Source organism: Aphis gossypii, chromosome X, assembly GCF_020184175.1.
Source record: "Aphis gossypii isolate Hap1 chromosome X, ASM2018417v2, whole genome shotgun sequence".
Taxonomy (NCBI): Eukaryota; Metazoa; Arthropoda; class Insecta; order Hemiptera; family Aphididae; genus Aphis; species Aphis gossypii.
The window spans coordinates 59,703,011-59,730,576 of NC_065533.1; the positions used below are offsets into that span (position 1 = coordinate 59,703,011).

The following is a 27,566-nucleotide window of genomic DNA, read 5'->3' on the forward strand; positions in this document are numbered from 1 at the left end:
TTGAGTTTACAATACAAATTGATATATCAAAATTAATTTTAAAAAATAGAACAATCCAAAAATGATATTTAAAATAGGGGTTGCCATTAAAAAAAAATAAAGTTTTGTTGCGCGTGAGTAAAATACGTAAGTTAAAAAATTTTTAAATCATAGAAATATATGATCTATAAGTCTAATTTAATGTCCCGCAAACAGAATTGAAAAATATTAAAAGGGTAATGAGTGATAAAGTGTACTCTGTTTCTTGGGACCACGGTATACCAGAAACCAAATATTTCAGTGCAAGGAACAATGACCTTCAGAAGCCCAGGGATAAATACGCTTGATTATGCACCCACAACAATGAAAACAACTCTTTAGAATTATAAAAGTATATAATAACATAAGCTTAAACATTTTTATTAAAGTAATTAAGTATGGTAATGATTAAAACATTAAAAATATATTATTTTTTATTTAAATACATATCTACAAATAAAATTAAGTATTTTTATATAAAAGTTTTTTTTCTAGCTTTTTAACGGGTCCATCGCCCGTTAGTTCAAACAAAAAAAAAAATGAAAATATTCTTGTAGGTACTATAAAAAGACAAAAGTATAAATTATCATTCGATGTAATTTTAAGCCAGGTTAGATAAGGCACGGGAGACGTGGCTCTCGCTAGCCTCCTTAATCCGGGCTTGGCTAGCAATAATGTACCAAATATCGATAGATACACCAGATATTCACTTTGCCATTGGAAACCACCCCCAAAGTTTGAAATTGAAGCATTATTTCAACAAGTTATGCTGTACACAGACACAAAAATAATAATAAAAACATATCATTATAAAATCAATACATTCCTTCATCACTTAAATCTAAAGTATTATATTTTAATTATTATTTATGTGTATTCAATTATATTTGTTCAATATTTTTTTATTATTATTTATTTATATTTAATATTAGATAAGTTATTTAACACGCTACGATTTTACCCAAATGAGGTTTAAATGAATTAATATTTTATTTTTTTATTTTAGCATTTTAAAAATACCCATAGGCTATAATATTATTATATAGGTATTTATTTTTATACGAGTATTTAATATCATTATATTTTATTAATATTTAAGTGTAGGTATTCATTATATTTGTACAATAAGCTTAATATGTTCATACATTTCATTCTTTTCCACTTGTCTATCCCGGTTACTTACTATAACCTCTAATACTAGTAACACTTAGTATAGTTATGATTATCCAAATACAATCTCAATATTGATTAAAATAATATAATTCTTTGGAAATAAACAAAAACTGGATAATATTGAAGATATGAAAAAAAACTGTATTGTATAGTGGTCGGAGCAACAATTGTATAGACATTTTTATTTTTTAACATTAATATGGAGTAAGTATATAAATACTCAATAAATTTATCCCTTGATGGACTTTGCCAACGAGTAAGATATAAGAATATGCAAGGAAGACGAATCAAGGATAAACACTGTACAAAACGTCATTACGTCAAATGTGTTTTAACTTAAAAACCATAAATATCAGTTTTAACTTTTAAATCAATTATAAAATTATAAAATTATCAAAATAAAATATCAAACATATAAATAAAAATAATAATAAATCACAAATACGTAAAATAAATAAGGTGTGTTAAAAAAAAAGGATATTATAATGGCATTATTTACATACGAATTTCGATGAAAATAAAGTACTTATGAAATATATCCATACAGCTTCCGATTCGTAAATCTATAAATTCATACATAAAAAATTGTACCTACACTAAATTTATAAAAATTCATATAGCATTTTTAAATAGTTTGCACATGGCTCAAATTAAATTGAATTAAGTGAACACATGCGATTGTTGTATATATGAATCGTTTACGAAGTTATAGAAGTTGATAATCGAAAATTTATAAATTTAACTAGTAAACTTTAAAACTAAAATTGACAAATGTCAAATATAATAATTTAATTTAATTAAAAAAAAAAAAATTTATATTATTTTTTGTATTTAAAATAGTAGGTGATTCTGAATTCACATAAAAAGCGATTGTGCTCTTTCTAATTTCTCAAATTATAATGACAATTGTCTTGAACTTTTATCTGCATCGTATTTGCCTATCTCCATAAATATAATAAATACCAACTATTTGATATATGTTTTGGGCCAACTACAACTTAGCTATTATTTCTTACTTCTTGTATTATTACTAATATATTATTAATAATATATTATTTTGTTAAGAAACCAGTAATAAAAATTATAATATTAGATTATTTTTATTTTATACCTATTGAGTATTTGTGTATAAAATTGTTTAAAATAATTTAAATTAAAACCATTAAATCAGAAAAAAATCAATGGATTGTTTTTAAAGTAAGTGATAAAAGCTTAGTTAATTCAACAGTAAATGTAATTAAATCGGCAACTATAAGTTAGGTACTTAGGTATTAAGTTAATTCAAAATTAAGCTAATTAGTTAAATATAGTTTATACATATTTTTGTTGAAAATACTAGGTATATCACGTTCATATTTACGAATAATATAATAATTAGGGCTGTGCATTTTAGATTCTAAGCGGAGACGCGGGGAGTGATGAATGTATTGATTTTTTCAACGATGTGTGTTTTTTTTTTGTGTCTGTGTACAGCATAACTAGTCGAAATAATGCTTCAATTTCAAACTTTGGGGGTGGTTTCCAATGGCATAGTGAATATCCTTGGTGCATTATAGAGGTCAAAAGTAAACATTTTCCAACAGTTTTCAAAAAAATCGGGAAAAACAAAAATAAAGTGACGGAAAAACGGGAATTTTTACGCAAAATCAGTTTTCAACCAAATTGATTTTTTTATATGGTTATAAGTCAAAAACTAATCATTGTAAATACTTAAAATTTTCATCACATGTTTATGTTACTGTTACAGATACATGGCTAAATTTTCAAAATATTTTGACTTTTTTTGAGTTATTTATTTACCACAGAAATTTTCGATTTTTATGAGAATTTTTTTAAAAATTGATAAAAAAATTTCGGATAACCAAAAAACTTGAAAATTTAATATAAGATTCCGTATGAGCTGTTAGCTTTGTTTAGTTGTAGCTAAATAAAATTAAAAATCGTTAGTCACAATTTTTTTTTTTAAAGCGCTTATAGGTAGTTCAAATCTTTACGAATCTGTCGAAAGCGCGAAAATTTGCAAGTAATTTTGAATTTGACAAGTTATAAATTTTTTTGTGTTAATAACTAAGGATTAAAAATACAACACTAAGTTTTTCATAAGTTTTTCTACAAGTATCTATAGAGGAAACTTGAAGTATCATTATAGGAAAAATTTTAAGTTCGTTTGAATTTTAAATTTTTACGAAATATCGTAATGATAACGATTTATCCTCAAACAATTTTAAGTGTTTGTTATTATTTAAAAAATATAAGTCGTAGATACTTGAATTTATTTATTTATTTATTTCTAAATACCAGTTATTTAGATTGGCATTTTCTTTACATGATTTAATTTTCAAATTATTTTGACTTTTTTTGAGCTATTTATAAACAACTGAAATTAGTGAAAGTGTCGATAAAATATTTTTGGCCTAATAAAAATCCTTGAAAATTTAATACAAAGTTTCTCATAAGTTACTCTTATAGCGATTTAAAAATTATAAAAATACATAGGCACAATTTTTTTTATTAGCATTTGAAGTTCAAATATTGACGAAAATTCGTCAAACACGGAAAAAATAATATAGTTAATTTAACTGTAATTACAGTATCATTATATAATTATAAATTATAATTAAATATTGAACAGCTAAAAATTTAGTTAAAATTATTAAACTCAATTAGTTAATTATTTTGTAGTTATTTTAACTATACAATTGAATACTATAATTTAACTAATATGTTTAATTGATTTTACTAAACTATTTAGTAATACTGTATAGTAAATTTAACTTAAATTATAATTCATTTTACTATAAATTTCTGGTCATTTTTATGATTAAATAAAGCCGTAATAACTATATTATATAATAGTTTCAATTGAAATATTTAACTATTGTTTTATAGTTAGATTGATTGTGCACCCAGGGGAGTGGGTTAGGGTTCAAACTCTTTCCTTCCAATTGTTTTTTATAATGCAAAAAAAGTCAAATTTTAGTAAAATAATTTACAATTTTCAATTCTCTTGAGTGATTTTTTCCAAATTTGTTAAATAATCAAGAAATACATTTTCGAAAAACATCGATGGAATACTGAATGTATGTGGATGTTCTTTATCCACTACAGAATTTCTAAAATCCTCCTTACAAAACACTATATTAATATACCAATAAAACATGCAATATGCTGTACACGGTATGAACAAAACTTATTTTTTCATTATCAAAACTACCTATGTCATACATTGTAATTATAGTATGACAATTATTGTTTGTTATGGTTGTATACATTTTATGTTATAAGTAAAAGAATAAACACTGTTTTGAAATATTAAATAAAATATTTTATTTTTACATTATGAAATATAACAATATTAAATATAATAACAATATTAAAACAAATAATAACATCTATTAAAATTTAATAAAAGTGATGGTAAAAATAAAAATTATAATAAATATTAAAAGCTTTTTACTGCGCGAATATCAATACATTAAAAAATAATTAAAATTATACTTGATTATAAAATTATAATAAAGTTGACACAGCATTTAATATAATAGATGATAGTATAAATATTAAAATTATTATATAAATGTCCTATTCTTATTGAATGAATTCCAATAAATTAAAAACAAATTAAAATTATACTTGATTTTCAAATTATAATAATGTGAACACAGTATTTAATAAAATAGATAGTATAAATATAAATATATTAAAAACAAATTAAAATTAATACTTAATTTTCAAATTATAAAAAAGTTAACACAATATTTAAAAAAATTAAATGCATTAATAGCATTAATACTTAAAAAAATATTAAAATAGCCTTTTCTTCTGAAAAAATAAATCTGATAAATCTGATAAAATTCTACCTAAAAAAAAATAATAATAGATAAGTTCATAAGTTAAAGAATTCCATCGTAAATTTAATAAGCAATTGAAATAAATCATGAATATTTGCAAATTATTTTGTAGCTATAATTCATAAAATTTTTTGCATAAATAGCTAAGAGTTGAAAATTTAATACAAGATTTTTCATAAGTTTAGCTTACAATAATTATAAAAAAACTTAAATTTTGGTGTATTCAGGCCATTAAAACATAAACTACTTTTTTCACCAACCACTGGAATTTATATCCTAGGCTGACAAATCATCTTCCTTCAGAATCGTTTTTCGTATACAATGATAACTATCATTGAATTCAAATTTAACACTCCTATAATATTATATAATAATGATCCACACGGCACCTAATGTACAGCAGAGTGGTACCCACTTACCTGCTTTTTTTGTGATTGTGAAACGTAGCTTTGTATGTACATAATTTGAATTATGTAACAACGATTTGTGAAACTTTTATTTTGTACATTTTTGACGTTATTAATTGTTTTGGTCTTTTTTTTTGCATTTATAGGTCATATTTCCTCTTTTTTAGTTTATTTTCCTGTATTTTTAATTAAATGTTAACAACTAACGTATTTGAAAACTTTTTTTTGTTTCACACAATTTTAAAAATGTTTGTGAAATTCAAATTCAATCAACATTTTATTTATTATTTTTTTTTATCGAATAAACACATTTTTATGCGTGTAAAATGTAATGTCCTAATGTATAATACTCTATAGTATCAATTAAATAAATATAAAAATTATTTCTAGTCCATTTTATACTATAATTTTGGCATTTTAAGTGCATATTTTTTTTTTTTACATTTTTTTTACATTTTTAATGCATATTTTAAAGTTTTTTAGTGCATTAAATTCACAGTCCTAGTCATAATATTATATTTCGCCGCATCGGGCGCACTGCATTGCGGCATAACAGCACAGTCAGAATAGAAATCGCACACTCGCCGCATTCTCATAGGACACGGTGTAATGCGTACGAACTACGAACACTACGAACGATCGTAACACGAACAATATAATATTTTGAATACCTAATACTTAATAGATCCCAACAAACAATCTCAGTAGGTATATCAATCATTTATTTGTTATTTTTTATTTTTAAGAACACGGATAACGCTAAATATTTTGAAAATCAATTATAGAAAGGTGTAATAAATTTTCCGATGCCAATAAATGAAAAAAAAAACAATAAAATAATTTTGAATGGTTTCCATCGTCGATAGAAAACAATAGTAACACGGGCTATATCCCGCCATGTTTCTAAGTACTTATTTAAACAACGAAATTCTCACTAAATCGATACCCGTTATCGTGTTACATAAATCTTAAATAAACATTAACAATTAATTTTTTTCCATTAAGCTCATATCTATAAGCTAGCTATATGATAAAATATGTTTTTACGTATACCGAAACATAATAATATGATATGAACAGTACTCATAAATCACTTACGCAGAATAGTTCATACTACTAAACAATATTATAGGCGCATGACTGTAAATTATAAACGCGGTTTCTGATTGTTTGATTTAGTTTATATTAAAATATGTTAAGGAGAAAATAATATATTATAATATTATGTGACGTGGATGACGTGTTGGTTGTTGATATAATAACATGAATTTTAAGTTTTTTACGATAAATATTTAAAAACGATATTATTTGTGCAGTTTGTGTTTGGTTTGTACTTTAATAATAATTAAAACGTATTTGGGATTTTTTTTTTTTAATACTTACCTATCCACGTATTATACGAGATGATGATCAATTTCCGTAATCCCACAGGTAATAAACTAATAACTATTCCTACTTAATTAATAATTAATAATTTATCAATTATCATTTAGACACATTAATATGATTATCGTAACATTTGTAACTGTACCTACTACAAACATCTACCTATACCAATCACCAGTCGAGTGTGTGATCTAAATTTAAAGATACCAGGGTTTTTTAAATAAACCTTATTAACACAATACCTAATATTAAATTATTAATTTATTTTAAATTTTTAAAAAGGCCGATGTACTCAATCGACAAAATAGGTACGTAGGTGTAAATTATTAAAATAAAATAATAAATACATGTTTAGTACTGTTTAATACGTACCTATATTTAAGTAGGTACCTACTACAATACTATATGACAGTCATATTTCGATATTGATATACAGTAAGATCTCATTAATTTGGACTAATTGGGGCTCTAGGTTGTCTGGATTAAACAAAATAACCAAAAATCGTAAATTATAAATTTAAAAAAAATTTATTATACACATTTTGATCTAATTCGTATATTTAAGTATTTAAAAATATTAAACCTACAAAATGGTACATAATTGTATTATAATAATTTAATATACATACGTATAGTATTAAGACACAATATCTAGCATCTTTCTAACATAAACTAGCGTAATTTATGTATTATGATCACTGAACAGTTGTATAAATCAAGCGAAGTCCGAACTAATGAGGTCCGGATTAATGAGGTTTTACTGTGTATGTATAATCTGTATGTAAATACGCATACATAATATTATGCATATTTTATTGTTTATGAAGATGACCTTTGGTGTTTTGTTTAAAGGTCATTAATAATTAATACTATTATATTTATATAATGAATGTATATTTCAAATTATTACTTTTTTATGATTAGAACGAATAAACAATTTAAAACATAGTAAAATATTGTAATCATTTACACACAACAAATAAATCGTATTATGAAATGATTTTTGAAAAAAATGAATACCTAATATAATTTAGTAATATTGATAAGGAAAATAAGATTTAAATTATTGACGAACACCATAATAAGTCGTAAAATATTATACATAATACCTACATTAATACATATTAATATATTATAGCCTTTAGATAATAGGTAATAGGTATACATACATAATATTAGTCGTAATATTATTTTTAGTATTAATGCCTATAAATATAACCATTTACTATTATTTTAAGCATAATATCGTGTATACTATAACTATTTATAACTCTCATTTGCTCTGAGAATAATCTATATATATATATGTATAAAAAAAAAAACAAAAAACTGTGGAAGTCACTTTAACTACTATTTAATTATTATAGATAGGTACCACGTCGTTGGACAGGTGAATAAATTGTAATACCTATCGTCAATATTGTCGTGTTGAATTTGAATTCAATAATAAACCGTTGTATACTTGTATACACTATACGAAATACAATTTAGATCGGAAGTAATTTATGTATCCATCTAAACAGTTAATTTTTCTATAAGTATATTATACAGTATATTAAATGAAATTTTTCCAAAAATATCGCATATCATAACGTAGGTCACAGATATTTAATAATACCGATACCTACTAAAAATAGGGTTGCGTGCATTTGTACAACAATAATTAATATACGTACCTATATACGTATTAGCGCTGACAAAAGCCTTGTTCGTACTGCATTAATTAAGAAAATAGACCAAAGAGGGATGAGACCCCATAAACAGTAGAAAGATAGCATAGCTAGAGACAAAAAGGAAGTGGACAATGGGATAACGATGGAAATAGTAAAAAAATGAAAGATATGGAAAGGATTGGTGGAAGCGTGCAAAAGGCTTTTAAGGCCAAGCACTAAATAAAAAATTATTATCTTGTTATAGAAAACATCATTTTCTAGACTCGTTATAAGATATTAACACGAACAAATTCAATTATTTTGTACGTACTTGGCATTTTATGATTATTTAGGTGTTTTTTCAGTATTTTCCTTTTTATTAGGTATAGGTACTTTTTTCGATACTTTCGGTAATTTCTGTCTTAAATATTTTTAACGCGTTTGATGAATATTTAATTATTTATTTAATCTAAAAAATTGTTGTAAACTTATTAAAATAATAAAAAATAAAAAATGCCATTATGTGTATACAAAATAATCCTTTGTAGGTATATATATATATATTATATATAAATAAAAATAAAATATATAAAAGAATAAGCTTTTTTTATGTTTCAATTTTATGACAATACTATTCAACTTTTTTCGCAGAATTATTCCAAATATCCTCCTGAGTGTCACCACGTAGTCAGATTTTTCATTTTTTTGTCTGATGGTAGAGAGAGGGGAGATTGTATTTAAAGGTTACGGGTTTTAGCGTGTCATTTAGTGTCATTTAAATAATTTGACGATTTTTTTCACAAGTTTGTACCAAATGAGCCGACGGACGACGAGTGATCTTTTATTTTAGGCAAGGCCAGAATTTAACTTATTGTGGTGTATAAATTATATACATAATATTATATATTATATAGTATATACATATAATATCATATATCTTAAATTATATATTATAAATTTATGATTACGTACAAGTATGTTCATAAATTTGAAAAATTAAGTTATAAATGATATTATATTAAAATATAAGTATGATGTGCCAGCAATGCTGCTTCAATTTCATCAAAAGCTCCTCTGTAAAATAAAATGATTGTCACCATTCTAAAAAAAGGAACTTCTCACCTAATAATTCATAACATTTAAAACACTAGTGTTTCTCAACCGGTGGTTTATATAAGTAGGTAATTTAGATATTTAAATGTAAGTACACAATTAATTTTAAAAAAAAATCTTATTGAAAAACTACAATAAACTACAAAATAAAACGTCAACAAGTATGAAAAATATATTTTACTAAAAAACAGAATCAATATTAGTTAAAAAATTATTTATCCAGTCATATCAATTATTTAAATATTTTAAGTACCTATTATGTATTTTAAGCATTTTTATTATACGTACTATTATTTTAAATTTTTTTAAATTTTTTTTTAATAAAACTAGATACTTCGAACTTTTTCTTGTCCTTCTTGAGATTCCACATAACGAGAGTCTATACTGTATCTATACGACGTATAAGACGTATAATGTTATTATAACAAAAAAAAAAACTTTAGATGGTTGAAATATTTTTTTTTCATCCATATTAGGTACTTAGATTTACATTATACATTTTAACTTTTAACTTTTTAAGTGCATAATAAAATAGGGTCACCAATTTACAACCCTGTAACCTCAAAATAAAGTCTCTAAGATAGTAAGATTGAACAAGTGTTAACAAAAAAAAAAAATAGTTATATATTAGACTAGGTACTGAACAATAATTATACAAAATATTTTTTCGTATAGTAATATAAAATAATAATATGTAGTTACTATTAAGTTAGGTATAATAATGAATACCGACGTACCATAAACAGGTTAATACCTGTATAAATATAGGCATAAATTAATATTATTATAATTTTAAGCATAACATCGACAATGTACCGTCTTCACAAACTCTTATCGATTCATACGTACCTACTGTTAATACGTATGTGAATATTTCGTATAAAACTATCAGATTAATTGAAAATTAAATACAAAAAAGTCATTTATAAGTAAAAAAGACAAAAAAAAAATACATCCATCATTTTAGATATTAAATTAAACTATGAAACAAATTTTTAAATAAAAATTATTTTTCTATTATTATTATTTAAAAAAAGGTTTTTGCTGCCTTCAAATCTGAACTCTAGTCATTACTATGAATCAGATAATCGATCTTTTAATAAAATACTTAAAAAACTAAAACATATAAGTATAAAATATGCATAATTATATGTGTATATTATGATAAAATTTAAAAATTTAATTACCTATGTATTAATTATATGAACCTATAGATTTCTGAATAGTTTAGGTATACACTAGAAAAATGCAAAATGTGGAAATAGTACTATAAATAATTAAAAAAATTAAATGTTATTAATTTATTGATAATAGAATACTGTCAGTAATTAATAGGTAAATTTAAAGTTAAATTATAGTACTTCTGATGAATAATCTATCAATAAAATAAATTATGTTTATATTAATGTATTCACATAAAAATGTATTAGGCACTTACCTGTGTATGTGATTATATTTTTGTTTAAAATAAGTTTTTTTCAATATTATATTATGTATGTATACAAATAGGGAAAAGTAACAATAGGTACCTACTTATTAAATATTATGGTAAATTTTCTGACCTATATTTACATTTGAATCTAAGCCATAGTTAATACTAGAGTATAACACTATAACCCAAACACATAGCTATTTCCATTTTAAAAATGTACAGAATAGTAAATTTGATTTTGGTAATTTCAAATACCTACTTTTTCAATTTTTATTTTTTAAGATGAAGCCATAGTTGCCATACCCACATGTGTTCCGTCTTACATAAGTATGTGACGTAGCAAGCAGATTATGTTTAACTCCGTTAGTTAAAAATTATGAATCGACCTATTATAGTAGGTATTATGTGTCTTGATAGTAAGAGCGGTATAAGAATAATATCTCCGTTTGTATGTTGGTTTTTATGATTACCTACTCAGTTTTCAAGTAAGTTATCGTTATGTGTATATTATACAGCGTAAGGCTTATAAAAATGATCATAACTCTTTTAAAAACTAACATCTAAAATTATTAACACAGATAATGTTCTTACCATCAAATTTCATAATAGGTCGAATCACTCCAATTTTTAAATTAATGCAGCTAAAAGTGTTCTGCTGAGCATAAATTTGCTATGTTATGCACTTGTATAATGGAGACAAGACATGCGGGTGTTGTGTCCACTTATCTTAAATTTCAATACTTAATATAATATGCTGTACCTATGCATAACATTGAAAATGCAAACAACGTAAAAATTCCATATGAATGTATAAATAATATTTTTACCTTTAAGTCTGATAGTAGGTTAATTCATATTATTATTTAAGTTTTTATAGAGTCACATAATTGAAACTATCGAACACAAATTTGGTTAGTCGTACTTTTGTTAAGACACACAGTCTGAGTCACACCCACACGTGAGTGGTGTCTTAATAAGTTCTCTAAATAATGCTTTATAAAAATTTAATAATAAAAAAAAACAATTGAATATATTACACTCAAATATTACAACATCTAAATCCAAAAATTGAATTCTCATTTTTCATTCTTCGTAGAGTCCTATAGGTATATTTATTTCTTTAGGTTAATTGATAATCTCAAAAAATTTTGATAGACAATAGCATAGTCACAAAGAACATTATGTTAGTGAAATATTGGAAAGATTGATAACAATACAATTATTGAATAAGTTGCATTAGGATGTTTATTGTTTGGTGATAGCAAATGAGAATACCAAACTATAGCTACTGCCTGATTATTAGCGCTAGTATTAACATATGTGAACAAGAGTGAACAGTTGTTACATACATCTTCTGTAGCGATTAGGTGTATTTTGTAAAGAAATTAATTAAAAATGAAAAATACAAACAATAAAACTTCAAAAGATAGTTCATTTTATATGTAATTTAATAAAATATTCAATTATTTTAATTATTAATCTTTTAAAAATTAGTTTAACAATGATTTATTCTTACTTATTAGGAAATTTAACGACAATTTAACTAATAAATAACAGATGATATTTTAATAAACATAAGAAGAAACAAAATTGATTTGAAAATAAAAATTTATTTAGAATTTGCACTTTAATAAAATGTAAAAAAAAAAAAATACATTAAAAATATTAATCAATATTTTCCATCTTTATTATAAAATGTTATAATTACGCAAAAAGACATTACCATTCATATTATTGTTTTTTCTTGGCTTTTCAAGTAGATAACAAAGTTTCTATTTCACAGTTCAAGTTTAGTCATTGATTTAACAAAAATATGAAAACTGTTACAGAAGTCAATGTAATTACTTATTGAGTAAAAAGTTATTTGAGTTGTTTTTTAAGCAATTTAAAATCATCATAAAAAATTAATAATAAAAAAAATATTTAACTATGAATCACAATTTAAGATAGTATAAACAACCATTAACCTTTACACAGGTAATCAGGTAGTCAAATTAAATCACCAAAACAGATAGTTGGTTGACTATAGCTGCTTGTAACATGGTGCGAGTGCATAAATTAAGCAATTTAAGTACAAAAAAAAAATTTGTATAATTCAACATAATTTTGGTAAGGATATTCAATGCTTTAATGACAAGTACATTTTGTTCTTTATCATTTTTTTTTCAGGATTGATTCTTTTTAATAATAATGCTATAATCCTAACTAATTGTTCAGAGCTTAAATTAGAACGATTCTTAAACTTAGTTACAAGTTGAGTAGTAGTTATTGGTTTTCGCGATAAATATCGACGAACAGCCTCCTCAGTTATGCCATGAGTATCAGACATAGTAACTGGTGAAAAGTCAACTTTAGCTTTCTTCTGAGAAGGTTCCATGCTAAAATAAAGATTTAAGTTTAATTTAAGTTTTAATCAACAATAATAGTTATGCCATATAAAAGGTTAATATTACCTTTGATTAGATGAATCGCCTGACAAACTAATTAGATCACCAACATTGCTCTTCAAGCCATCTAAATTAAATGGTCTTTTTCTGCTTATTGGCTCGCTGTCTATATCTGAACTATCTACAGAACTATCACTATCTGAATCTTAAAAAAAAAAAAACAACATATATGACAATAAGTAATTTGCCTTTTTGTATAGTTAACAAATTAGACTTGAGAAAATGTTTTATTTTAAAATTTATTTACCAGAATCTTTTTTTGATTTTTTGTCAGTGTTTTTCTTTTTTTTCTTATTTGGTGAAGATTGCTTAGGTTTGTTTTCTTCTTTTTTGGTTTTATCTTCTTCTTCTACATCAGTATTATTTTGCTCATCTTTATTTTCTTCTTTCTTTTCTGCGTCTTCGTCTTCATCTTCATCTGATGTCAACAGACTTTTTAATGCCTTTTCTTCTGACACTCCTTGCATTTCTTTAGTAACTTTAGCTTCATCATCTGATACACTGTAGAAAAAATTATAAATATTTAGTTTATGGTTTACAATGTAAGAATACTGCAAAATAATTACTCGTCTGAAGAATCTGATATATAATCCAGCTCCCTGCCCTCTTCATCGCCATCATCACTTTCTTCAGTTGCTGATTCATCGGATCCTTTTGACTTCTTTTTTGGTTTAGCCTTGACCTTGCTTTTTTCTATAAAAAATAATAATTTGATGATCATATTTAGATAGTAAAAAAAGTAACTATTGTTATTTTACAAAAATGTATCAAAATAAATTGCTATTAATTGTAAAATGAAAATGTAAAGATAACATTTGTTCAATTTTTATGATTTCTAAAACATTGTAACATTTTACAAAGTAAAACTTTTTCATATTAAAAAAAATTAATTACACAAATTAAACATGGATAAACTATACATTTTTACTGAATTAACACTGCCTTACGTTTTTGTTTCTTTTTCTTTTCAATTTTTTCCTCGTCTTGTTCTTCTTCTTCAGACTCATCTTCTTCACTTTCCTCCCATTCTTCCATTTCTGATATTTTGAGTTCTAAAATACAATTGACCAAAATATATGAACAATAGCAATGAATATATCAAAATAGTAGCTTAGTTTCAAACCTTTGCTTTTACGACTTTTTGCTGTTTTTTTCCCTTTAGTTTTGTCATCTTCGTCAATTTCTTCTTCTTCTTCATTTTTAAGTCTCTTTTGTACCATGAGAGTAAAATGATTTAAAACTTTATTGCGCCTATACATTATTTTTATTTATATAATTATAATATGTACTTTAATTAATTCAAAAGTTTTTAATTCAATACCTCCCAAACTCTTCTTCTGCTTCTTCAGAAGTTAATGTTTTATAACGTTGTACTGGTTGAAAGTTATACCACTCTTCTAGTTTGTGTGCAATGATTATACCATCTTCTCCATGAGTAAATAAGTAATATGAAGAATTGTCAGTAATTCCTCCTTCGCGAACACCCCTAAATCTACGATAACCAATTATGTATTATAATATTAATAATAATAAAAAAACACACATACTTTTTCCCCCCGACTTTCAATGTCCAAGGACTAGATTCTGATACTTTTTTGTTACCTCCATATCTTCTTTTCCTTGCTTCTTGTCTAGCTTCACGACCAAATTCACTTCCAGCCCCAAATCTAATATAAATTAAACATAAACATTTTTAACTTCAATAATAATTTTTTAATAATTGATATGTATAAAAAAAAACCCTTTTAGGTACTTAGGCATATCTTCTTCTGGAATTTTTCCATCTACTTTATTTGTGTCTCTCTCCATTTTGGCATGAGACCACTTGTCAAATTCAATGTTTAAGTTACTATTGAATTTCATCATTTGATATTTTACATCAGAGCTCCTATAAATTAATATAAATACAAATTGTTATATGATATTCATAAGTATTTGATATTATTAATTTTTTTTTTTATGATAATAATTATCTGTTATTCATATTAACTACATAATTGCTCATATCAGACAAAGATAATTGGATTTTACACATTTTATTTAATACTTATGTACAAAATTTGTATACAGCAGTTCTAATTTAATGTTTAATTTAGAGTAAATTGACCGGTTATCAAACTGAGAGATAAGAACATTAACTGCACTCTTTATTGGATTTTCACAATACTATATTAATTTTTAAATATTAAATCAATTCTCTTAATATTTAAGTTAACAAGACAACATTTTAATTACTTAATTACTGAACATACATTTTGGTATGTTATGTACTAATAAGATAAAGAGGGTATGTATGACATGATAAGTTATGATATGTAATATGAACAAGATAAAAATTGTAAAATGTTACATTCTATAAAAACTAACAAGAAACTTTTTTTATATAAATTGAAATTTATCTTATAACTAAGTTATAATCAAGTAATATAAAATCCTTAATACAAATACTGTTTAATTTCATAACAACACTAATAGTTTTATTTAAAAATTTATTGAACTTAAGATGCATTGTTGTTTGTTAGTAATCCCAGTATAAGGACTTTATTATTGATTTTATACATAACTTCTAGAGTATAATTATTGCCAAATTCGTTGGGAATAAAGAAAAAATGCTATTATAGGTATATAGATAAATAAAAAATCAGTTATGTTCTTCTTTTTTTTAAGTGTCAAATATACAGTCATTAAAATACAGTAGCCTTCTAAAATATGATTTAAAATGATGAACAGTAACTTATTATTGGAACATTAGGATTGCTATTTAACTACCAATGAATTGTATTGATTTTTAACAAGTAAATAGAAATACCTATGTATTGGTTTATTTAATTTTATAAAAAGCATTAAAATTATTTATTAAAAAGTTTCAAATTAAAATATTTTTATTTTTATTGTTGTGACAGTGTTAAATGGTTTCTTTACTTATTTTAATTTTTTTTTATTATACTTATGATTATCCTTGTGTTTATTGATATATTTACAATTTACTGTTCATTACTAAGGCTATGTTTTTATACAAGTACTTATATAAAATACAATAAAATAATTTTTATATACTATCTAGGTGATTTATGTTTAGAAAAGATATATTCGTCATCCATTATTTAATAATTAATAATCAATGAGTATAAAATATAGGTAGAGTAAAATTTTGAAAGACAGGCACTGAGTAGTTATTAATTATTTTGAGCCTAAGGACCACTAATTGAAATAAATGGACTTGACAATAATTGTTAATCAATACATTTTTAACGTTTTTGCAATACATTGATAACAAATAAATCTTATCTAATATATACATTATATTTAATAAGTCTTAACATCTACATAAATTAGAAGTTACATGATGTTTTTGGGATTGTTGAAATGATTTCTTTAAATAGGATGGTCATACATATTGAAACAATAATTTTTTAAGACAAAATTGAGCAAGTAGGTTAAAGAACACTAACAAATAATAAGCACTGTTACATACACAAAATAAATAATTGTACCTGTATACATACTCAATAAATAAACATATATAGCTATATATTACTCACCTGGGTACTCTTAATGAGAATTCTTTAGTATTAATCATGGGTGACACGTAAGGAATACTGCTTCCGCCAACTTTCTATAATTTGTCAAGAATGTTAATTTACAACGAAAAAGTCGAATAATTATTAACTACGGAACTTACTTGTGAAAAACTCATTGTTTGGCAGTTGGATATAAAAAATTAATTATTTGATTCGTACGTCGAGTTTGTATGAAATTCAGAGTCACAAGCGTAGAGTTGTATCAGACGAGTATACAACACTCAGCTTTGAGTTCAGACTGAATACACGCTAAAAATGTTATCTGTGAGCTTGCGATAAATCTCATATCTTTGGGTAACGTGATACTGGCTGCAACAGTGGTACCAATATCGCTGTCGCCGCCAAATAAATAACGATTAATCCACGACTTTAATTGTACGCGAAGTAATTGACATAGAAAATACTAAAAAGATTACGTTTACGGATTCTGCCTTCTGAGCATGGTTTTTTTGAGTTGTCTCTAGCCATTGTACTACTCAGTATTCAAACGTATCGTCATCTTCTGTATCCGTTTGATTATATACTTCCAAGTCCAATTGTCCAAGAGATACATAATATGAAAAAATATAATAATACACCATGCACGACGTTCTGTCATCCTGTGCTGGTGAGGAGGCTATTCTTGTGTTCTCAGATCGTAATTATTTAACCATGGATTGTCGAGTTATTATTATGTGCCCTGCGATAGTGTTGATAGTATCAAAATATCAAATAATCCATCATGATCTTACATTTAAACGGACATGTTCACGGTCCATGAATAACACGATATAATTTTCGTGGACGATCCGTCTCTACACTCTCCAGTCTCCATCTTGGGTCCGTGTTCTATTCATAATTGTACGATTGCACGCTAATCGACACCGTCATTAATTCATGATCCACGAAAAATATTTTTTTTTTTTTATTTTCCATCATTTGACCGAATGACGGTCGGAACAGCCGCGCGATCGGTGCAGCTCCTATCATCTTATCTATAATTCTGATGTCGAGGAGCTGCAGCTGATAACGCGACCCGACGACGTCGTCCCCGCCGCGGCCGACGATGAGTTTTTCATCCGTAAGTAACAATATATATAGGTATATATACCATGATAAAAACATTACTTTATCATGGTGATGATGATTTCGGAAATATTTCGTGTATCTTTTATCATCAATCACATTGCTCGTAATATTTTCACCGGTGATGAATGACAATAACAATAACATTACGATTATTGTTCGTCGGTCGTCGTCAATCGCAGTGATAGAACGCGGACGGTATCGTCGCGAAAGTCGCCCGGTGTCCGAGACGATGTTGTGCTCTGTCCGACGGTCGTAGTTGACGGTCTGCCCGGGTCGACGTGACTGAGACGAGAGACGACGCGCGACAGTTGTACGACAAAAATATTGGTGCCATCCGTCGTCCGCGATCGAAAGATCTCCCGGCCGCGATGTGCCGAGCGTTTTCGTCGTCGACGTTCGCGTCTTGTCGCGCCCGGTCGTGATCGACACCGTCGTATTCTGTGTGTTCCGCAGCTGACCGGCCGAGATGTGACAGACGCCTGACCGGTATGAACGCGGCGGCCGACGGTTACGGTTCGTCGTGCATCATGTCCATGAGCTTGGACGGCTGTGGCAAGGAGCAGCTCAAGACGCAGTTCGTCACCAGGGAGGGCGTTTACAAGCTGCTCACGTTGGCCACGTACTCCCGGCCGAACCGCATCGGTTACAACGTGCAGACCAACACGTCCGTGCGCGTGTCGTTTGTCGGCTACTCGTCGTCGGATACCAACGGCAACAACGACCGCATGTGCTTCAACATCGGACGGGAGCTGTACGTTTTCTACTACAAAGGAACGAAAAAGGTGAGCAGCAATTGTGCATATGTCCGTCTCATGCTTACCGGTGATAAGGAGGCTGGTCCACCTTAACTATGACTTCAATTTTGTTTTTACATTACTCATTTGCTTGTATAATTTAGTTCATTATGGTTGGAAAAAGCTCAACATTTAGATACTTACTTCTTAATTTCAACTCAGATTTAAGTCTGCTTAAACAATCATATAGGTACAACTTTACGAGTGTAGGCACACCACAATGTAATTCTAATAAAATAATATAATTAAAAAATGTAATATAATTTGTATTATTACAGGGAGCAGATTTAACTAAACCCATAGATAAAAAATTATATAAAGGAATAAGTCCTACATGTCATGACTTTAATTCAACTGCAATAACTGAAGACTCACTACCATTAATCGTTGGATTTTCAACAGGATTGTTACAGCTAATTGATCCTGTTAGAAAAGATGTTAGCGTATTATTTAATGAAGAGGTAAGCAATAAGTTACTTTAATAATTAATTTAAATATTTTATTTTAACATATTTTAATTACTGGTAATTATATGATGTGTAGAGTTTAAATTGGATATTTTGTATATTACTAGAATAAAATATGTTTAGTATGTCATCAGGTAGGTAATACACTTACTTATACCAGGTTGTAAGTAAAATTGATTAATTTGATGGTTCAATAAAATTTAATAGACTAATCATAGGCTATTAAATCACATTTAAGGGATAATTAGCTCACTATTGATATGAAATGTTTAGTAATTGTTCATGAAATTCTGCAATAAAATTTTAAGCTGAATTTCCTATGTTCCATATGTATTATGTTTTGTACTACCTATTTGTTGAGAGGATAAAATAATTTGATCCCTTGAATATTTCATTAATAGGTCATTATACATTTATACCCATGTGTGTACTGTATTCTTATGCATAATATAATAAATTTTAGAATTATAAGAATCCATTTTACTCGATTATTATAATATTAATATATATGTGAATTTACCTTTGTTCAGATTTAAAGATTTTTATTTATTAAGGTACCTTGAATGGTTTTATTTTTATTTTTTTTATATTTAAATCTTGAGATTTTTTTGGTAATATTTTTATCTTTAAATTTTTTAAAATATTATACAAATAATTTACTATAATATTAAAAATAATAGTGAAATAGATTCTTCTAAATATTAATTTGTTTATACTTATCATATGTTTATAAGATTTAATAATTTCTATTTTATTATTTTTTCTTCTAGAAAATCATTGATAAAACGAAAGTCACGTGTGTTAAATGGGTACCAAATTCAAAACATTTATTCCTTGCATCACATGCTAGTGGTCAGTTATACTTGTATAATGAAACATTTACTTGTGGTACAACAACACCAAGTTACCAACAAGTGAAATCTGGTGAAGGTTATACAGTACATACATGTAAAACAAAAAGTACTCGAAATCCAATGTATCGATGGTTAATTGGCGGCGACTACAACAGCATCAACGAGTTTGCATTTTCTCCGTGTAGTCTTTACTTGGCAGTTGTTTCCCAGGATGGATTTCTCAGAGTATTCCATTATGATAAAATGGAATTGATTGGGATGGCTAGAAGCTATTTTGGTGGATTTCTTTGTGTTTGTTGGTCACCTGATAGTCGGTAAGTAAAATTTACACATTATAAATTGATAAATTAAAATTTTAATAGCTCTATAAACTAAATAAAAAAGTGTTGCATATAACAATTTTAAATTAATTTTAACAAGGGTTACTGGATAAATTAAACGGAATTTATTTTATTTAACTAATTAATACATTTTATTATCAGTTCTTTAAAATTACCAAACAAAATTGAACCTGTAAGATCCAGGTCAAATGACAAATAATTTATAGAGCTGGTAACAATATTGGGCGTTCAAACAACACCCAGTTTTATTTACAGATAAGTTGCTACTGAATGTTTATGCAACCCACTTAAAAAATCTTAAAAATTTAATTTGAAATTATTATACTACGTAACCTACCAAGAATAGAACAATTACAATTGTTTTGTCTGTGTAATAATATTGAACAAATATTTTCAGATATATAGTGGTTGGAGGAGAAGATGATTTGGTTACAGTCTATAGTATTTCTGAGAATAGAGTCATAGCCCGTGGTCAAGGACACCATAGCTGGGTTAGTGTGGTGGCATTTGATCCGTATACAAGTACACCACCATCTATGGAACCATGTTTACCTGGATACTATAGACTAGGTTCAGTAGGGCATGACACTCAAATGTGTTTATGGGATATAACTGACGACATATTACATCATGTTACATTAGTGTCACCACTTCCTGTGACATCTAAACAAAACGGTGTTGTAAATAATGTGAAACATAATGCTAATGCTAATAATGTGCAAAAACAAACTCAAGACCCTATGCGATTAATTGGTACTACTGCTTGTCCACGTTTTGATCAGTGTCCGCGACTTGAACCATTAATATGTAAGAAAATTGCTCATGATCGATTGACAGCTTTAATTTTTCGCGAAGATTGCTTTGTAGCTGCTTGTCAAAATGGATATGTATACACTTGGGCTCGTCCTGGAACAATTGTAAGTGTTGAATGAGTTCAAATTGTTTAAGTTTTAAAATAAATATTTCAATATTTTTATAACATTTTTTTTTCCAGACAAGTCTCAATGCACATTTGGTCTCAGATCCAAACTCTATTATGTCATCATTAGATCTACCTTCTTTGAATCCTACATCTGCAGTGTAACGAATAATGTATTGCAAGTAATACAATACTCGTTTTTTGAAATGATGATAATTTTATATTCTATGTTAATTAACCATAAAAAGTGAAAAATTGACAAGCAAAAGGTGATAATTTAAAAAAAAAATAACAATTATAGTTCAAATGAATAACTAATTATTATCGTATTTTAGAATAGTAATTACATTTTAAAATAACAAATTGAATTAAAACAAAAACAAATAGGCTGTGATCCATTTATTAATATTGTCAGCTAATCTAATAAAAAAATCTTATTATATCTTAAATGGAAATTGTAAAATACAAAGAAATATTTTATAAAGACCGTAGGTATATTTTATTTTGTATGTTTTTCTTTGATCAGATCTGTTTAATACTTATAATCAAGACTATTGTTGTCTTGTGTTCAGATATATTGTGTTCAGTCTTATTTTCTCCCTTCAAATGATTTTTGTGTAATATTTTGCATTGATAAAATAAACATTATAATTATTTTGCTAACTTGCGCACTTAATGAGTTGTTAAATGGTGATAAGTAAAAAAACAATAATAGCTTAACTTGCAAACAAACTTAACACCATTTTACATATTTTTACTATTTACAAACACAATTACATTAAATAAGTAAAATACAAATAGAACAGAAATGGATATAATTTCATTTAATTAAAATAAATTTATCATTACCATTGTACATAAATATTACTTGTACTAGATAATTTAGACTGATCCCAAATAAAACATGCTAAAATGTATATATATAATATAGTATCTTTATTAGTTTTATAGTATAAGATCATTTTGATTGACTGGTAGGTTTATTATACGTAAATGTATCTGTACAAAATATTTTATAAAACAAGTTTTCATTTTGTAATAGTTAATTATACCATTTTTAAATTCAATTTGAACTTATTTTCATACCATCTTATCGACTGAGTTATATTTATTTTTTTTTCATATTATATTTCTTTACTGTTACTTTTAATAAGACATCAATGTTTGTATTGTAAGAACAGAGATAAATTAAAATACAATTGTAACAAAATAATGGTAAATATGTAAAAACGGCGGGTTAGACAACTTAAATCTTGTAATCTCTAAAACTACTATTTATTACTGGGTTTTTATGTTAGAAATTGTTTAAATTATATTTTATCTCTTACCGTACTTAGACAGAAAATGTTGTCACATTCCACAATCTGTTAAATTTTTAAAAAATAATTTCTATGTGTGCTTAGCTAGTCAAAATTCCACTACAAACGGTTGTACCTTCTCTTTTTTTTTTTTTGTTGATTTACTATTGCAAGGGTAATTTTTGTCTTGATTGAATATATTAATTGATTAGTATTATCTTATAATTTTTTTTTGTTTTTTTTTTTTTTAACATAATATACTAATCATTTTTGTATACTTTTAATTTAATTTTAGTTCAATCATTATTTTAAAATTATGTAATTGTTCTTATTTGTTGGATAATTTTATGGCCAATATATATTTTATATTATATTATTAAATTATTCACTCATTACGTTCAGTAGAAAAAAAATATTTAGTTGTTACATAAATATTATAAGTAACTGTTATGTGTACGAGAAACATTTTTCTAACTACCTACTTTGTTTTAGTGATTTTAAATCAAAATTCTTTACATTTTTCATAACAAAATGTAGAACCTATTAAGTAATATCTTGTTGCTAATAGAATTATATTATATTTGTTTATTATTAAACATAAATATAATGTAATCAAACCATATTAATACATTTATATTTAATTATTTTTAATTTCAATTAAAATACATTTTTTTTTATGTATAATTTAAATATATACTTGTATATAAAATAAGACTTTTAATTTTTAAACGGATTATTTGAAAGCAATTGGAATATTATCAATATATCATTTATTATTCTTTTGAAATATAATATTACGATGTAGATGATAATATGTTATTTTATTATGTATTATGGTTTAAAGTTATTATGTGTCTTTTTGTATTATTAAAAATATTTAAAATGAAAATTATACGATACAGAAGTGTTTTGTTTATTATTTTTTTATTATTTAATATTTAAGTATAATATGATATATTATATACGTCAAATATATACTTACTTATATGTAACTTGGTTACATTTTTTAGTGATTTGAAATTTGACTACATTACCTCAAATCAATATTATTATTTTTTTATAATTTCTTATATCTATAAGGACTGCATAAAAAAATCTGAAGTGGTTTTAAAAAATATATAAATTGTTTGGTTTTTGTACTTTGAAGAATTCAAAGAAAATTACAAATTAAAAACTGAATTCTGTTTGTCAGTCAAGATTTGCAAAAACAAAAATGAAAAAGTACAATCTGAACATTTATTTTTTGTTTCGACGGTAGACAACCTTTAACGTTGTATTCAGTTAAACAAACAAAAAACGGATACTATTAAAGTTCTATAGTATGTACATAATATTATTTGTATTATAATCACAGTACAAATTATACGGCCAATGGGTTTAAATAATATTGCATAATTTTTGTCTAAAAGTTTGGTATAATTTCTAATGTTTAGTGCCGGAATAATAAAAACATTTACTTATTATAGTTTGATGTATTTAATTATTATTATTATTATTTTTTTTTATCAAATAGAGCTAATAGTAATAAAATACAATAACTATACTGTAATTTTCTATGAAATGATTGTAGTTCTGAATACACGTTTGAACAGTTCCAGGACAAGTTCAACAATCGAATTTTCAATAGTATCTGTTTTTGAATAATAAATGATTATTATTTTTTGAATTTTGCAAACAGCACATCATGGTCTTTGAAACTGTTTTCAAGTAGCTTTAATTGCCGCTCGGTACGTGGTACTAATGTCTTTGGGATAGATCGACTTTCGGCCGTTTCGCGTTGTTGTGTTTTTGTTTTTGTTTTTTCTTATCAAATTCTCTTATCAATAGAGTCTCGTCATCAGACGAAAGCATGAGACAACGATAGTGGTTCGCGTTGTACAGACCGATCAAATTATCAAAATCGTCATTTGCGTTTACGCTGTCGAATTGTAGATTTTCATTTACTTATTTGGAAGAATGTTTATTGTTTGACAGTGTCAACAAATCAACGTCAAATACTTAAACACTGCTGGATTATACGATCTGTCATAAATATGGTACTCCTCGAAAAGACCAAAGTAAGTGTTTGTCAATATTTTTATTTACTGCTTCGATAGAGCGTGCTTAAAGGTGTACTTACTGCTAAACACAGCGAATTTCCGACGATCCAGCGAACATACTACCAAAAATTGTAAAATCATTTCCCTATCACTAAGCTACCTACACCCTTTGGTGTGTAAATAGTCTACCGTATGCTAGAATTGAGAATATTTGTTACTGATTTTGTTACTTACCTGAAATGCCATCCACTTAGTGTCATTGTTTTCATAAATTATTAATGAGATTATTCATATTAGCATTTTATTATAATCGGACATGTAATGTCAGCTTGACATTGATGTTATTCCTATATTTCATTCACTCGTTACAGTAAAATTATTCTTTTATTTTTTATTTTGTAGTTTAATAGTTTTACTTAAACTGTTTAAATTGAGTTAGTATGATTTGTTACAAAGTTTGCCAAGAATGTGTTAATCTAGTGCCTTAAGTAGGTTTTGTTTTAAAGTGGTTTTCTTGTGAAATGGTTGTAGGTAACCAATTTAAGTTAATAATACAATAATATTATACATTAGATTCTTTAATATTTTAGCTATAGAAAGCATTCTACTTAAGCTACCTATTCAATTAACACTTTGAATACTTATGAATATTTGTTATTTACAAAGATGGTCTTACTATAATTGTATGGTCATTTTAATAGATACCTACAACAAATGTTATGCTGAAAATTTTCCTAAGTACCTACAATTATTTTATTTTATTTATTAATATTTTACGGTAGGTACACTGAAGAATGTATTTAATATTTATCTAAAACCTTTTATTCATTTTTTAATAGTTTTTTATGTTTTACCTACCCAATAGTGAGTCTTTTAATTGACTAAAAGTCAAACAGAATAATAAAGTATATTTGAATTAATTTATCAAAAACTGTTTTTACTGTTTATGTTTTGGTATATTATTATTTTTTTATTTGATAACTTATTCAATTTACACTTGCATGATATAATTTTCTAAGGCTAATTATATTTTTATAACTCGTGGAAGTGTTTAATACACTAACAGATAGGGTTGCCAACCAGCCAGTATTTTTTTTTTTGATAGACTTAAAAATTCAATTCATGATATGAACCTTTAACTACTCTATAAGAAGCCGTCATTACCATCAGACAGTGGCGTAGCCAAGGGGGGGGGGCTAAAGGGGCTATAGCCTCCCCAATTGGCTGTATTTATTATAATGTTTTGAAGTATTTAAATTTAAATATGGAAATTGTATTAAAAATTGTACTAATATATTTCTTGTTATTAGTTGTTTACTTGTATAATAGAATATTTAAGTTAAAAAAGAATTATTACAAGTGTTTATTATTTTTTGTTTTTGATTTTTAATAACTCAAGTTAAAAGTGGTTAGCCCTCCCCATAAAAAAATCCTGGCTACGCCTCTGCCATCAGATCAATGTTTCAATGAGAGGGCGTTATAACTTTTAAATATATTTTATAATATTTGTGAAATTGGTTATCTGACAGTAAATTGTATTATCTATATAAATAGATAGTTGTGTACATTGATTGTCAACTATGACATTATTGTACCATATATCATGAATAGATAGACGTTAGTTTTATGTTTGTTTTATAGTTATATTTTCTATTTTAGAATTACCTGTACCTATGTATGTATTTCTAATGTAAATCAAGTAATAAAAATATACCCATGGTAAATGATAACCTTTTTTTTTGGTTCTGTTGAGTGTTTGGATGAATTGACCCAAATTATAATCCGTTTGGGCAAAGGTTTATTAATTAAAATTTAAAATTACTGTTTGGGCAAGGGTTTTTCAACTAAAACTACTGTTTGCGTGAATAATTAATTAATTGTATACAATTTTAATACATTTTAAAATTATCTATTGAGGTGATATTTTAAACATAAGCATTTTATGTATTGTAATTGGTCAATATTCTCCTCTTATATATTTATTTCATGTTTCTTGTACAAACTCTTTTTTTTCTGTGGTTTCTTTTCATCGAATTGATTTTAACTGTATTTTCAGTTAGGATTTCTAATAGTACTGTGATGACTTGATGAACATGAAAGTGTGTTATATAAAACTATTCAAGTGAGAATGGAATGACTCAGGTTAATTGTGGTTCTTGGACGGTCACAAATAAGGGGGGAACTTTGAGTTTTTGTCTGTGTATGTTTTCAAGACATCATCAACAAAATTAACATGCACATTTTCGGCTGGTATACTTGATAAAAATTCAGTAAACACATCTCCTACTTTAGCTAAATTTTGACCTAAATTTAAAGTACATGTACAAAAACTGACAGTTAGGAAGTATTTGAGCCGTAGCTAAATGTGTAGCTTTTTCAAAATCAGAATAAAAAAAAGTGTACTTGAAGAGTTTTGCTAATTAAGTTAATTAAGTTTTGCTTAATAATTAGTTCATTATATATATGTTTGATTACTTTACATCTTTTTCCTTTTCTGGTTTTTAAAATATGTTTAATATTTAAATCCATGTTATTGAATAATATCAATTTATTGATTATTAATTTTAAAATTTTTATTTTTAGTTCTTAACAACACTTTTTAATAACATATTATATACCACATGAAAGTAAATTACACAAGACTCAACACACTACACTGTACACTGCAGTGTTATTACTTATTATTTAGGTGTACAATTTGTAAATTGTAATCTTGATTAATAATG

General features: G+C 25.8%; 3 protein-coding genes across 4 annotated transcripts in view; 2 read left to right on the forward strand and 1 right to left on the reverse strand.

Moving 5' to 3' along the window:
* The window catches only part of LOC114122531 (battenin), a 53,133-nt gene that overhangs the window by 7,549 nt on the left and 18,018 nt on the right, over positions 1–27,566 (forward strand). The window contains exon 1 of one of the 2 annotated variants that reach the window (XM_050208074.1): positions 24,637–24,858. The exons of the other annotated variant lie outside the window; for it this stretch is intronic. The gene's annotated coding sequence lies outside the window, so the exon portion shown is untranslated. Of the gene's footprint in view, positions 1–24,636; positions 24,859–27,566 lie in introns of those variants that run through there. 2 annotated transcript variants of the gene reach the window in all.
* LOC114122510 (WD repeat-containing protein 20) lies at positions 6,545–23,182 on the forward strand. Its single transcript, XM_050208071.1, has 6 exons — positions 6,545–6,880; positions 18,582–18,910; positions 19,201–19,383; positions 20,160–20,557; positions 20,982–21,501; positions 21,579–23,182. The coding sequence occupies exons 1-6, from the start codon at positions 6,853–6,855 to the stop codon at positions 21,666–21,668; spliced, it is 1,548 nt and encodes a 515-aa protein (XP_050064028.1). The 5' UTR covers positions 6,545–6,852; the 3' UTR covers positions 21,669–23,182.
* Positions 12,623–17,963, reverse strand: LOC114122502 (general transcription factor IIF subunit 1). Its single transcript, XM_027985184.2, has 12 exons — positions 17,477–17,963; positions 17,162–17,392; positions 17,022–17,095; positions 15,233–15,367; positions 15,027–15,146; positions 14,801–14,971; positions 14,603–14,730; positions 14,427–14,531; positions 14,046–14,172; positions 13,727–13,980; positions 13,486–13,624; positions 12,623–13,410 (listed from the first exon to the last, which is right to left on the reverse strand). Exons 2-12 carry the CDS (start codon positions 17,174–17,176, stop codon positions 13,152–13,154), a joined length of 1,527 nt encoding a protein of 508 aa, XP_027840985.2. The 5' UTR covers positions 17,177–17,392; positions 17,477–17,963; the 3' UTR covers positions 12,623–13,151.

What these genes read in the sequence shown, in the direction of transcription:
- LOC114122510 (XM_050208071.1), top strand. Translation starts at nt 6,853, where the DNA reads ATGATGATCAATTTCCGTAATCCCACAG. An exon ending in TGTTGGTCACCTGATAGTCG is followed by an intron (nt 20,558 to 20,981) that starts GTAAGTAAAATT and finishes AAATATTTTCAG; the next exon opens with ATATATAGTGGTTGGAGGAG. An exon ending in GGGCTCGTCCTGGAACAATT is followed by an intron (nt 21,502 to 21,578) that starts GTAAGTGTTGAA and finishes TTTTTTTTCCAG; the next exon opens with ACAAGTCTCAATGCACATTT.
- LOC114122502 (XM_027985184.2), bottom strand. An exon ending in AAAGAAAAAGAAACAAAAAC is followed by an intron (nt 14,173 to 14,426) that starts GTAAGGCAGTGT and finishes TATTTTTTATAG; the next exon opens with AAAAAAGCAAGGTCAAGGCT. An exon ending in AAAATCAAAAAAAGATTCTG is followed by an intron (nt 13,625 to 13,726) that starts GTAAATAAATTT and finishes TTTTTTTTTAAG; the next exon opens with ATTCAGATAGTGATAGTTCT.